At 51.9% G+C, this 14,316-nt stretch overlaps 1 protein-coding gene across 2 annotated transcripts in view; it reads right to left on the reverse strand.

Moving 5' to 3' along the window:
• Positions 1-9,835, reverse strand: part of sapcd2 (suppressor APC domain containing 2) — a 31,064-nt gene extending 21,229 nt beyond the window's left edge. Inside the window, exons 1-3 of one of the 2 annotated variants that reach the window (XM_038781751.1) lie at positions 9,432-9,835; positions 5,604-5,948; positions 179-303 (exon numbers count right to left, since the gene is read on the reverse strand). In XM_038781751.1, the coding sequence (XP_038637679.1) occupies positions 179-303; positions 5,604-5,948; positions 9,432-9,771 (810 nt within the window). In that variant the 5' untranslated portion in view covers positions 9,772-9,835. The remainder of the gene's footprint in view (positions 1-178; positions 304-5,603; positions 5,949-9,431) is intronic. The other variant, XM_038781750.1, reaches the window with a different exon arrangement.
• Between the last annotated feature and the right edge of the window lie 4,481 nt (positions 9,836-14,316).

Consider the following 14,316-nt stretch of genomic DNA (forward strand, 5'->3'; position numbering starts at 1 on the left):
AATTCGACCCCCTGCGGAGAATTCCGCCCATTATTTTGGGAATGCAGCAGTGAAGCCAGCAGTGAGATCCTTGGGCCGAGGGCCTCCCCCCCCCCCCCCCCCCCCCACACCCAGGTCCATGGCTGTTGCAGCTGAATAACAATGAGAGATTATTGCCCTGACTGAGGCTGTGACTCACCCTGTCATAATCGACCCCACTGGTTATAGTGTGGCGCCTGAGCTCACTCCGATTTCGGGCCTGTCGCCGGCTGGATGTTCCGCCACAGGTGGTCTCGCTTTGGTAGCGGCCCATGGGCCTCCCGCCTGCAGGTGTGGAAAGAAGATCAAATTTAAACCATCATAAAGTCCAAGGTGCCAACACTGTGCGCCCACATCTCCTCGGGGTTGCCACAGTCAATCCTCCAACACTAATGCATAGTGGCAGCCGTGTGTACCAGCTACAAGATGCACTGCAGTAACTCGCCAAGGTTCCTTAGTCAGCACCTTCCAAAGCTACCACCACTACCATCTAGAAGGACAAGAGCAGTAGATACCTGGGAACCCCACCACCTGGAGGTTCCGCTCCAAGTCACTCACCACCAAGGCTTGGAAATATATCGCTGTTCCTGCACTGTCGCTGGGGCAACATCCTGGAACTCTCTCCCTTACAGCACAGTGGGTGTACCTACACGTCAAGGACTGCATCGGTTCAAGAAGGCAACTCACCACCACCTTCTTAAACACAATAAATGCTGGCCTAACCAGCGATGCCCACATCCCGTACATGAATTTTCAAAAAAGTGCCAAACCCCACCATCCACTCATAAGATGCATGGGAGGAGATGCACAAACAGATCCTGGACTGTTGGGGTTGGGGGGCGGGGGGCACAATTTGGCATAAGTGACTCTTTCCTACTCCCAGTGAGGCTCCTACTTCCCGTGGGACGAGGTCAGAATTGGGCTCTGATGCAATTGTGATGCTTCTGCAGGAGATCAGGACACAGTACAAAACAAAATGATCCACTAGTAAAAAGGCCATGCTCAAAAGAATGGAGTTTGCTGGATGAACAGATTAAGTAAAGAAATTTAAAATGTAGGCATGTGAGAAAGTGAGGGCAGGCAGTGCCATAAGTGGTCAGAGGGAGTGGGCAGGTGGAAAATGGCATTAGACAGACTGGAAAGGAACTGGAGAAAGAACAAATAATGCCAAAGGAAACAGTTAAGACTTTTGTGCAGTCATAAGAAATAGGATGAGGAGTAGGCAGTTCCACTGATAGAGTCTGTTCATCAAGATCACTCAGTAGATGAACCCTCCCTGGTGTGGATACCTCCCTTAACTCACATTAAGAGTTACAGGGTGGTAGTCACACCCAGGGTACACCCTACCGGGGAAGGGCCCAGCGGCCAGGTCTCTGGCACTGAGTCTGGCTCTGTGGCTCAGAAGAGATGGGGAAGAATAGAAAAGTAATACTGATAGGGAGACTGAATGGTTAGGGGAACGGATAGGAGATTCTGTGGTCGCGAGCGAGACTCCTGGAAGGTATGTTGCCTCCCGGGTGCCAGGGATGTCTCGGATCGAGTCTACAGGATTCTTAAGGGGGAGGGTGAGCAATCAGAAGTCGTGGTGCACATTGGCACTAACGACATAACTAAGAAAAGGGATGAGGATCTAAAAAGTGATTTTAGGGAGTTAGGTTGGAAGCTAAAGAGCAGGACAAGCAGAGTAGTGATCTCAGGATTGCTACCGGTGCCACGTGCAAGTGAGGCAAGGAACAGAGAGCGAGTGCAGCTGAACACGTGGCTACAGGGCTGGTGCAAGAGGGAAGGCTTCAGATATGTGGATCATTGGGATATCGTCTGGGGAAGGTGGGACCTGTAAATGAAGGACGAATTGCACCTAAACTGGAGGGGCACCAATATCCTGGGTGGGAGGTTTGCTAGAGCTCTTCGGGAGGGTTTAAACTATTTGGCAGGGGAATGGGAACCAGAGCTATGGATCAGAGGGCAGGGCAGCTGTTGAACAGGCAAGAATAGTATGCAGCCAGTCTGTGAGGAAGGATAGACAGTTGATAGGCCAAAGTTGCACTCAGCGGAATGGGTTAAAATGTGTCTGTTTCAATGCAAGGAGTGTCAGGAATAAGGGAGATGAACTTGGAGCATGGATCAGTACTTGGAACTACGATGTTGTGGCCATTACGGAGACATGGATTTCACAGGGGCAGGAATGGTTATTAGATGTTCCAGGATTTAGATGTTTTCAGAAGAATAGGGAGGGAGGTAAAAGAGGAGGGGGAGTGGCACTGTTAATTAGGGAGTGCACCACAGCTGCAGAAAAGGAGGTAGTTGAGGAGGGTTTGTCTACTGAGTCAGTATGGGTGGAAGTCAGAAACAGGAAAGGAGCAGTCACTTTATTGGGAGTTTTCTACAGAACCCCCCAATAGCAGCAGAGAGATAGAGCAACAGATTGGGTGGCAGATCTTGGAAAAGTCCAGAAGTAACAGAGTTGTTGTCATGGGTGACTTCAACTTCCCTAATATTGACTGGAACATCCTTAGTGCAAATGGTTTGGATGGAGCAGATTTTGTCAGGTGTGTACAGGAAGGATTCCTGACTCAATATGTTGATAGGCCGACTAGGGGGGAGGCCATATTGGACTTGGTGCTCGGCAGCAAACCAGGCCAGGTGTCAGATGTCTAGGTGGGAGAGCATTTTGGTGACAGTAACCACAACTCCTTTACCTTTACCATAGTCATGGAGAGGGATCGGAGCAGACAGTATGGGAAGGTATTTAATTGGGGGAGGGGAAATTATACTGCTATTAGACAGGAGCTGAGGAGCATAAAATGGGAACAATTGTTCTTGGGGAAATGCACAACAGTAATGTGGGGATTGTTTAAGGAGCACTTGCTGCGAGTGCTGGATAGTTTTGTCCCACTGAGACGAGGGCAGCACGGTAGCATGGTGGTTAGCGTCAATGTTTCACAGCTCCAGGGTCCCAGGTTCGGTTCCCAGCTGGGTCACTGTCTGTGCAGAGTCTGCACGTCCTCCCCGTGTGTGCGTGGGTTTGCTCCGGGTGCTCCGGTTTCCTCCCACAGTCCAAAGATGTGCGGGTTAGGTGGATTGGCCATGCTAAATTGCCCTTAATATCCTAAAAAGTAAGGTTGGGGGGGGGGGGGGGGGGGGGGGGGGGGGGGGGGGGGGTGTTGGGTTACGGGTATAGGGTGGATACGTGGGTTTGAGTAGGGTGATCATTGCTCGGCACAACATAGAGGGCCGAAGGGCCTGTTCTGTGCTGTACTGTTCTATCTATGAAGGAATGGTAAGGTGAAGGAGCCTTGGATGACAAGAGAAGTGGAGCTTCTAGTCAAGAAGAAGGAGGAAGCTTATGTAAGGTTGAGGAAGCAAGGATCTGACTCAGCTCTCGAGGGTTACAAGGTAGCCGGAAGGAACTCAAAAATGGACTGAGGAGAGCTAGAAGGGGGAATGCAAAAGCCCTGGCGGGTAGGATTAGGGAAAACCCCAAGGCGTTCTACACTTGTGAGAAATAAGAGGATGATCAGAGTAAGAGTAGGGCCGATTCGGGATAGTGGAGGGAACTTGTGCCTGGAGTCTGGGGAGATTGGGGAGATGGGGGAGGCCCTAAATGAATATTTTGCTTCAGTATTCACTAGACAGAGGGACCTTGTTGCTCATGAGAACAATGTGAACCGGGTTAATAGACTCAAACAGGTTGCTATTAAGAAGGAGGATGTTCTGGAAATTTTGAAAAGCATCAGGATAGATAAGTCCCCGCACAATCGCTTCACAGCTCCAGGGTCCCAGGTTCGATTCCGGCTTGGGTCACTGTCTGTGCGGAGTCTGCACATCCTCCCCGTGTGTGCGTGGGTTTCCTCCGGGTGCTCCGGTTTCCTCCCACAGTCCAAAGATGTGCAGGTTAGGTGGATTGGCCATGATAAATTGCCCATAGTGTCCACAAAAAAAAAAGGATAGATAAGTCCCCTGGGCCTGACGAGATATACCCAAGGTTACTACAGGAAGCGAGGGAGGAGATTGCTGCGCCGTTGCCGATGATCTTTGCATCCTCACTCTCCACTGGAGTAGTACTGGATGATTGGAGGGAGGCGAATGTTGTTCCGCTGTTCAAGAAAGGGAATAGGGAAATCCCTGGGAATTACAGACCCGTCAGTCTTACGTCTGTGGTGAGCAAAATATTGGAAAGAATGCAGAGAGATAGGATTAATGATTATTTAGAAAAACATAGTTTGATTAAAGATAGTCAGCATGGCTTTGTGAGGGGCAAGTCATGCCTCATTGAATTCTTTGAGGATGTGACGAGACACATTGATGAAGGTCGGGCAGTGGATGTGGTGTATATGGATTTCAGTAAGGCATTTGATAAGGTTCCCCATGGTAGGCTCATTCAGAAAGTTAGCGGGCATCGGATACAGGGAAATGTGGCTGTCTGGATACAGAATTGGCTGGCCGAAAGAAGACAGCGAGTGGTAGTGGATGGAAAGTATTCCGCCTGGAGGTCAGTGACCAGTGGTGTCCCGCAAGGATCTATTTCTTAGAATTTACAGTGCAGAAGGAGGCCATTCGGCCCATCGAGTCTGCACCGGCTCTTGGAAAGAGCACCCTATCCAAACCCACACCTCCACCCTATGCCCATAACCCAGTAACCCCACCCAACACTAAGGGCAATTTTGGACACTAAAAGCAATTTATCATGACCAATCCACCTAACCTGCACATCTTTGGATTGTGGGAGGAAACCGGAGCACCCGGAGGAAACCCACGCACACACAGGGAGAACGTGCAGACTCCGTGGAGATAGATACAGGGCTATGGGGAGAGAGTGGGGCAGTGGGATTAGTTTGGAGATAGATACAGGGCTATGGGGAGAGAGTGGGGCAGTGGGAGTAGTTTGGGATTGATACTGGGCTATGGGGAGAGAGTGGGGCAGTGGGAGTAGTTTGGGATTGATACTGGGCTATGGGGAGAGAGTGGGGCAGTGGGAGTAGTTTGGGATTGATACTGGGCTATGGGGAGAGTGTGGGGCAGTGGGATTAGTTTGGGGATTGATACAGGGCTATGGGGAGAGAATGGGGCAGTGGGAGTAGTTTGAGATTGATACAGGGCTATGGGGAGAGAGTGGGGCAGTGGGATTAGTTTGGAGATAGATACAGGGCTATGGGGAGAGAGTGGGGCAATGGGATTAGTTTGGGATTGATACAGGGCTATGGGGAGAGAGTGGGGCAATGGGATTAGTTTGGGTTTGATACTGGGCTATGGGGAGAGAGTGGGGCAGTGGACTTGCCAGGGGCCAGTGAGCAGGGTTGTGAGTGGTCTGTCTGTGCTGTAAACTCTGACCGCTTGGGTTTTGTCAAATGGAAACCGACAGTTTACAGAAAGGGAAACTCTGGGATCCATGCTCAGAGATTAACTCAGAATCTTGTACGCTCACACAGGCCATGCAGCGCACCCTGTCCATGATGGCAATTGTTCCTAATCCTGTCTGAAAGCCAAATGTCCTGACCCCTTCACCAACTCAGCCTGAGCCACTTGGAAATGTTCGAAGACGTTTAGATTCCTCTCCCTTTGACACTGCCTCCACTCTCACTCACCTGCTTTGAGATATCTCTGCCCCTCCAATGCAAGAGACTCAATGACTTGGAGCCGCGGATCGGCCTTTGTTTTTCTCTCTTCAACTCGCAGCTCCCTGCCAATTTCAGCAGGTTTGCACTCGCACTGCTTCCGTGGGCTGCCACCCAGCTCTGTCCTCGTCTCAGGAATGTTCATGGATCTGATCCTCAGGGGTGACTTCGCCCGATCCCCATGACCCCGATATACATCTGACTTTGGACAGTGATGTATCATCACTGGCTGCGTCCGCTTCAACACACTGGATCCTCTAGAGCATGGCTGCTGTCCACTCCTCCTCCCTGGGTCAGTCTTATTTCTCTTCCCCACTGTAATACATCAGCAAACAGAGCTGGGGTTACACAAGGCAGCGCTGAGATTCACCAAACATCACCAGATCACAATTACTGAGAGACGTGACAACTCAACACCTTGCAGCTCAATCTCAGAAACTGCAGCTTTCTATATTCATTCATGGGATGTGGGCATCGCTGGCTGGGCCAGCATTTATGGCCCATTACCCTTGAGATACCTTCTTGAGCTGCTGTATTCCATAGGTGTAGGTACACCCTCAGTGCTGTTAGGGAAGGAGTTCTAGGATTTTGACCCAGTGACAGTGAAGGAATGGCGATATATTTCGAAGTCAGGTTAGTGAGTGATTTGGAGGGTAACATCCAGAATGTGGGGTTCCCAGATATCTGCCCCTGTTGTCCTTCTAAATGGTAGTAGTCGTGGGTTTGGAAGGTGCTGCTTAAGGAGCCATGGCAAGTTCCTGCAGTGCATCTTGGAGAAGGTTAACAGGGCTGCCACTGTGCACGGATGGAGTGAATGTTTGTGGAAGGGGTGCTAATCAAGTGGGCTGCTTTGTCCTGGATGGTGTCAAGCTTCTTGATTGTTGTTGGAGCTGCACTTATCCAGGCAAGTGGAGAGTATTCATGATATTCCTGACATGTGCCTTGTAGGTGGTCAACAGGGTTGGGGGGGGGTCAGGAGGGGAGTTCGGGAGGAGAGTTACTCGTCACAGAATTGCTAGCCTCTGACCTGCTCTGGTAGCATAGTATATAATGGGGAGTTCAGTTCAGTTTTTGGTCAATGGTAACTCCCAAGTTGTTGATGGTGGGTGATTCAGTGATGTTAATGCCATTGAATGTCAAGGGGTGATATTTTGATTCTCTCTTATTGGGATGGTCATTGCTGAGCACTGGTGTGGCATGAACGTTACTTGCCACTGGTCAGCCCAAGCCTGGATATTGTCCCGGTCTTGCTGCATTTGGACATTAACTGCTACAGTATCTCTGGAGTTACAAAGGGAACTGAACAAGAGAACAACCCCACTTCTAACCTTATGATGGTGGGAAGGTCATTGATGAAGCAGCACGGTGGCAGTGTTCAGCACTGCTGCCCCCCCCACAGCGTTCAGCACTGCTGCCCCCCCCCACAGCGTTCAGCACTGCTGCCCCCCCCACAGCGTTCAGCACTGCTGCCCCCCCACAGCGTTCAGCACTGCTGCCCCCCCACAGCGTTCAGCACTGCTGCCCCCCCACAGCGTTCAGCACTGCTGCCCCCCCCACAGCGTTCAGCACTGCTGCCCCCCCCACAGCGTTCAGCACTGCTGCCCCCCCACAGCGTTCAGCACTGCTGCCCCCCCACAGCGTTCAGCACTGCTGCCCCCCCCCACAGCGTTCAGCACTGCTGCCCCCCCACAGCGTTCAGCACTGCTGCCCCCCCCACAGCGTTCAGCACTGCTGCCCCCCCCACAGCGTTCAGCACTGCTGCCCCCCCTCACAGCGTTCAGCACTGCTGCCCCCCCACAGCGTTCAGCACTGCTGCCCCCCCACAGCGTTCAGCACTGCTGCCCCCCCACAGCGTTCAGCACTGCTGCCCCCCCACAGCGTTCAGCACTGCTGCCCCCCCACAGCGTTCAGCACTGCTGCCCCCCCCCCACAGCGTTCAGCACTGCTGCCCCCCACAGCAGCAGGGACCCATGTTTGACTCTTGAGTGACTGTCTACGTGGAGTTTGCACGTTCTCCCCGTATCTGCGTGGGTTTCATCCGGGTGCTCCGGTTTCCTCCAAAGATGTGCAGGTTAGGTGGATTAGCCATGGTCAATGGTTAACCCCGTCAATAAGTTACAGGGATAGGGTGGGGGAATGGGCCTCTGCAGAATGCCCTTTCAGAGGCATGGTCAATGCACGGGGTTACAGGGATAGGGTGGGGGAATGGGCCTCTGCAGAATGCTCTTTCAGAGGCATGGTCAATGCACGGGGTTACAGGGATAGGGTGGGGGAGTGGGCCTCGGTAGAATTCTCTTTCAGAGGCATGGTCAATGCGCGGGGTTACAGGGATAGGGTGGGGGAATGGGCCTCTGCAGAATTCTCTTTCAGAGGCATGGTCAATGCGCGGGGTTACAGGGATAGGGTGGGGGAGTGGGCCTCTGCAGAATGCTCTTTCAGAGGCATGGTCAATGCACGGGGTTACAGGGATAGGGTGGGGGAGTGGGCCTCGGTAGAATTCTCTTTCGGAGGGTCAGTGCTGACTTGATGATCCGAATGGATTGTAGGAATTCCATGGAGCTAAGGATGATTGATCCGAGGACACAATCCTATGGGGCTAAGATAACTGATCTTCAATAAACAGAATCACCTATTGTCCTTTGTGCCAGGTATGACTCCGATCAGCGGAGAATTTCCCCCCGAGTCCCAACGACGCCGGTTAACAATAATAATCTTTATTGTCACAAGTAGGCTTACGTTGCAATCAGGTTACTGTGAAAATCCCCTCGTCGCCACATTCCAGCACCTGTTCGGGTACACAGAGGGAGAATTCAGAATGTCCAATTCACCGAACAAGAACGTCTATTGGGACTTGTGGGAGAAACCCGGAGCACCTGGAGGATACCTACGCAGACACGGAGAGAACGTGCAGATTCCACACAGACAGTGACCCAAGCTGGTAAATCGAACCTGGGACCCTGGCACTGTAAAGCCAGTGCTAACCATTATGTCACCATAGTTTGCTAGGGCTCCCTGATGCTACACTTGGTCAAATGCAGCTAGATCAGGTACAGCATGGGGTTAGATACAGAGTAAAGTTCCCTCTACACTGTCCCCATCAAACACTCCCAGGACAGGTACAGCACGGGGTTAGATACAGAGTAAAGTTCCCTCTACACTGTCCCCATCAAACACTCCCAGGACAGGTACAGCACGGGGTTAGATACAGAGTAAAGTTCCCTCTACACTGTCCCCATCAAACACTCCCAGGACAGGTACAGCACGGGGTCAGATACAGAGTAAAGTTCCCTCTACACTGTCCCCATCAAACACTCCCAGGACAGGTACAGCACGGGGTTAGATACAGAGTAAAGTTCCCTCTACACTGTCCCCATCAAACACTCCCAGGACAGGTACAGCACGGGGTTAGATACAGAGTAAAGCTCCCTCCACACTGTCCCCATCAAACACTCCCAGGACAGGTACAGCACGGGGTTAGATACAGAGTAAAGCTCCCTCCACATTGTCCCCACCAAACACTCCCAGGACAGGTACAGCATGGGGTTAGATACAGAGTAAAGCTCCCACTACACTGTCCCCATCAAACACTCCCAGGACAGGTACAGCATGCAGGTGAAGGGTGGGCATGGGGGTATGTGTGAGGGAGTGGGCGAGAGCAAGGGGGGCATGCAGTGGGCAAGAGGGTAAGGGGGATGAGAGGTGGGCACGAGGGTAAGGTGGGCATGAGGGTAAGGGGGGCATGAGGTGGCTCTCTCAGGGTGTGGGTTGGGTCCCTCACTCCCCCCTCCACTCACTCACCCTCTCTGTGTTCCTCAGCCTCTCCCCTGTGGCCCGGGTAGCGGTTGTTCCCGGGGCTGAGCAGGGATGAGCGGAGCCCGGACACAAAGCTGTCGAAGGTGAGATACCCGGAGGCCGGTGCCACTCTCCGCAGGCACTGCAGCACCCCCGGGGGTAGTGCCCGGCCAGAGCCACCCTGCCAGCGGGACTCGATCTCCAGGATGTGAACCGACCCCCTCCGCTCATCGTCCAGGATATCGAACAGGGTCTGGAGACTGTGCAGGAAACCCCGGGGCAGCTCCGGGGGGACAGGCCCACTCCCGGGCTCCGCCTGCCCAGCGCCCGGGACCAGCAGCTCCATCAGCCCGCGGCTGCTCCCCCTGGCCCGGCTCAGAGCCTGCTAACCCCCTATCCCACCCTCACTCCCTCTGCCCACCCTCACTCCCCCTGCCCACCCTCACTCCCCCTGCCCACCCTCACTCCCCCTGTCCCCCCTATTCCCCCCTCATTCCCCCTATTCCCCTCTCACTCTGTCTGGGGGTCTCTCTCTTACCCCTCACTCTCCCCTGTCTGGGGGTCTCTCTCTTACCCCTCACTCTCCCCCGTCTGGGGGTCTCTCTCTTACCCCTCACTCCCCCTGTCTGGGGGTCTCTCTCTTACCCCTCACTCCCCCTGTCTGGGAGGGGGGTCTCTCGCTTACCCCTCACCCCCTGTCTGGGGGGTCTCTCTTACCCCTCACTCCCCCTGTCTGGGGGTCTCTCTCTTACCCCTCACTCCCCCTGTCTGGGGGGTCTCTCTCTTACCCCTCACTCCCCCTGTCTGGGGGTCTCTCTCTTACCCCCTCACTCCCCCTATCTGGGGGTCTCTCTCTTACCCCTCACTCCCCCTATCTGGGGGTCTCTCTCTTACCCCTCACTCCCCCTGTCTGGGGGTCTCTCTCTTACCCCTCACTCCCCCTATCTGGGGGTCTCTCTCTTACCCCTCACTCCCCCTGTCTGGGGGTCTCTCTCTTACCCCTCACTCCCCCTATGTCGCTCAGACGTTTTCATTGTTTCCGGTTAGTTTCACTTTGTAACAAAAATCTTTCCCGCCTCGGCCGCCTCCCCTCTGATTGGCTGCCGAGCTAAATCGTGCAATGTGATTGGTGGAACCTAAATTAAAAAATCGACTCAGTGTTTGTCGTGAAAGAGGCAAAAAGAAGCTGGACAAGAGGCAACCCCCCCACCAAGCCCAGCCCAGCGCAGAAACCAGCCCAGCTCACCCCAGACCGACAGACGGGCTCCCGGGGGGAGCGGGGGCGGGGGGACTCGGGACCCCTGGGGTTGGGGAGGGGTAAAATGAAGCAAGGCATCTGCTTCAGATCACAATCCAGCAACTTTGCTGAAAATTGCACAGCTGGAAGTTGGACAAGGCTAGGGTATGGCTCGACAGTGATGCCACCTGTGGTCAAATAGCACTGCAACACACACATGGAGATTGCCTGCGTGCCCCCACCCTCCCCCTACCCTCCCCCTCATTGTGCAAGGCAACAAAGTGCCACAGCAAGGTCCCCTACCTTCAGGAGGGGTGGGGTTTTTAACAATGATCTTTATTAGTGTCACAAGTAGGCTTACATTAACACTGCAGTGAAATTATTGTGAATTTGAGTGAGAGGTAATGGCAAGGACCGGAGTTTATCCTCCTCTTCCCTCTCTGTTTGTATGGTGTTCCCTGGAGCTGGAATGATCCTTTCACAAACAAACAGACCTTTCATTTGGGAGCTGTGTTGGCTGCCAGATGAAGCTCTGAGGATTACCTCTGTCCACAAACACAAACATGGGCATTGCCCCAGTACAGAATGGAACTCCATATCTTCCTCCACTCCATCCTGTGAACCTGCAAACATACTCCTCATCATCACAGCCACGGTCCTGGCAGCTCAGCTGGTTAAACTGAGCTGTGCAAAGCAGAGTGTCATAGATTCAATTCCTGCTCTGTGGTTAATGATTCATTTTCAAATTTAACCCAATCTTACTGAAATCACCAGCCGTTTCAGTGCACTTCTACATGCTCTGCACTGTCAGAATGTCTAGTCTAACACTGAGGGAGTTCTGCACTGTCAGAAAGTCCAGTCTAACACTGATGGAGTGCTGCACTGTCAGGAGGTCCAGTCTAAAACTGAGGAAGTGCTGCACTGTCAGAAAGTCCAGTCTAACACTGAGGGAGTGCTGCTCTGTCAGAAGGTCCAGTCTAACACTGAGGGAGTGCTGCTCTGTCAGAAGGTCCAGTCTAACACTGAGGGAGTGCTGCTCTGTCAAAAGGTCCAGTCTAACACTGAGGGAGTGCTGCTCTGTCAGAAGGTCCAGTCTAACACTGAGGGAGTTCTGCACTGTCAGAAGGTCCAGTCTAACACTGAGGGAGTGCTGCTCTGTCAGAAGGTCCAGTCTAACACTGAGGGAGTTCTGCTCTGTCAGAAGGTCCAGTCTAACACTGAGGGAGTGCTGCTCTGTCAGAAGGTCCAGTCTAACACTGAGGGAGTGCTGCTCTGTCAGAAGGTCCAGTCTAACACTGAGGGAGTTCTGCACTGTCAGAAGGTCCAGTCTAACACTGAGGGAGTGCTGCTCTGTCAGAGGTGCTTTCATTGACCTGCGACCTCATCTGCCCTCTCATGGCTCTGAGATATCTACGCCACTACTTCCACAAAGAGCAGGACAGTCCTTTCTGAAGCCCTGCCCAATATCCCCTACCCAACCTCTACTAAAATCTGATCACTATCACATGACTGTGTCGGGACCTTGCTGCGCAACTTGATTTTTCAAAATTGGTTCATGGGATGTGAATGTCACTGGTCAGGTCAGCAGCTATTGCCCATCCCTAGTTGCGCTTGAGAAGATGGTGGCTCTTATGGTTGCTTTTCTTGAACTGCTGCAGTTCTTGTGTTCTGTTTCTTATCTTACAACCCTTCAGAAATAAAGAACTTTGAGATGCCATTAGGCAATGAAAGGGGCTATAAAGATTGAGATTAGATTTATTGCCACATGTACCAAGGTGCAGTGAAAAGTATTGTTCTGTGTATAAGTTAAGAGCCCATGGTGTTAAGGGTAAGATCCTGGCATGGATAGAGGACTGGCAGAAGGCAGAGTGTGGGGATAAAGGGGTCTTTTTCAGGATGGCAGCCGGTGACTGGTGGAGTGCCTCAGGAGTCGGTGCTGGGACTACAACATTTCACTATATACATTAATGGTCTGAAAGAAGGAACTGAAGGCACTGTTGCTATGTTTACAGATGATACAAAGTTCTGCAGAGGGTCAGGTAGTATTGAGGAAGCAAGGGGGTTGCAGAAGGATTTGGACAAGCTAGGAGAGTGGGCAATGAAGTGGCAGATGGAACACAATGTGTAAAAGTGTGAGGTTATGCACTTTGGAAGGAGGAATTTAGGCATAGACTATTTTCTAAATGGGGAAATGCTTCGGAAATCAGAAACACAAAGGGACTTGGGAGTCCTTGTTCATGATTCTCCTAAGGATAACGTCTTAACTCTTCCTATCTTCTTTTATATTACGAGCTAGCTTGCACTCATATTTCATCTTTTCCCCCCTTATTGCTTTTTTAGTTGTCCTCTGCTTGCTTTTAAAGGCTTCCCAATCCTTTGGCTTCCCACTAATCCTTGCCATTTTGTCTGCTTCTTCTTTTGCTTTTATGTTGTCCTTGACTTCCTCGTCAGCCATGGATGCCTTGTCCTCCCCTTAGCATGTTTCCTCCTCCTTGGGATGAATTTTTGTTCTGCCTCCTGAATAACTCCGAAAAACTCCTGCCATTGCTGTTCCTCTGTCTTCCCTGCTAGGCTCCTTCTCCAATCAACTCTGGCCAGCTCCTCCCTCATAGAACATACAGTGCAGAAGGAGGCCATTCAGCCCATCGAGTCTGCATTGACCCACTTAAGCCCTCACTTCCACCCCATCCCCATAACCCAATAACCCCTCCTAACCTTTTTTTTTTGGACACTAAGGGCAATTTAGCATGGCCAATCCACCTAACCTGCACGTCTTTGGACTGTGGGAAGAAACCGGAGCATCCAGAGGAAACCCACGCAGACACGGGGAGAACGTGCAGACTCCGCACAGACAACAACCCAGCGGGGAATCGAACCTGAGACCCTGGCGCTTGTGCTGCCCTTTGCAGTTACCCTTATTTAATTGCAATACCGTTACATCTGATTCCAGCTTCTCCCTCTCAAACTGCAGGGTAAATTCTATCATATTGTGGTCACAGCTCCCTAAGGGTTCCTTCTCCTTCACAAAGATGATTGATGCATGTCGGGCAGTGGATGTACAAAGATGATTGATGCATGTCGGGCAGTAGATGTACAAAGATGATTGATGCAGGTAGGGCAGTGGATGTTGTCTATATGGACTTCAGTAAGGCCTTTGACAAGGTCCCTCATGGGAAGGTGAAGTCACACGGGATCAGCGGTGAGCTGGCAAGATGGATACAGAACTGGCTAGGTCATAGAAGGCAGAGAGTAGCAGTGGAAAGGTGCTTTTCTGTTTGGAGGGCTGTGACTAGTGGTGTTCCGCAGTGATCAGTGCTGGGATCTTTGCTGTTCATAATATATATAAATGATTTTGAGGAAAATGTAACTGGTCTGATTAGTAAGTTTGCGGCTGACACAAAGGTTGGTGGAATTGCGGATAGCGATGAGGACTGTCAGAGGATACAGCAGGATTTAGATCGTTTGGAGACTTGGGCAGAGAGATGGCAGATGGAGTTTAATCCGGACAAATGTGAGGTAATGCATTTTGGAAAGTCTAATGCAGGAAGGGGATATACAGTGAATGGTAGAACCCTATTGACAGTCAGAGAGATCTAGGTGTACAGGTCCACAGGTCATTGAAAGGAGCAACACAGGTGGAGAAGGTAGTCAAGA

Source organism: Scyliorhinus canicula, chromosome 21, assembly GCF_902713615.1.
Source record: "Scyliorhinus canicula chromosome 21, sScyCan1.1, whole genome shotgun sequence".
NCBI classification, from domain to species: domain Eukaryota; kingdom Metazoa; phylum Chordata; class Chondrichthyes; order Carcharhiniformes; family Scyliorhinidae; genus Scyliorhinus; species Scyliorhinus canicula.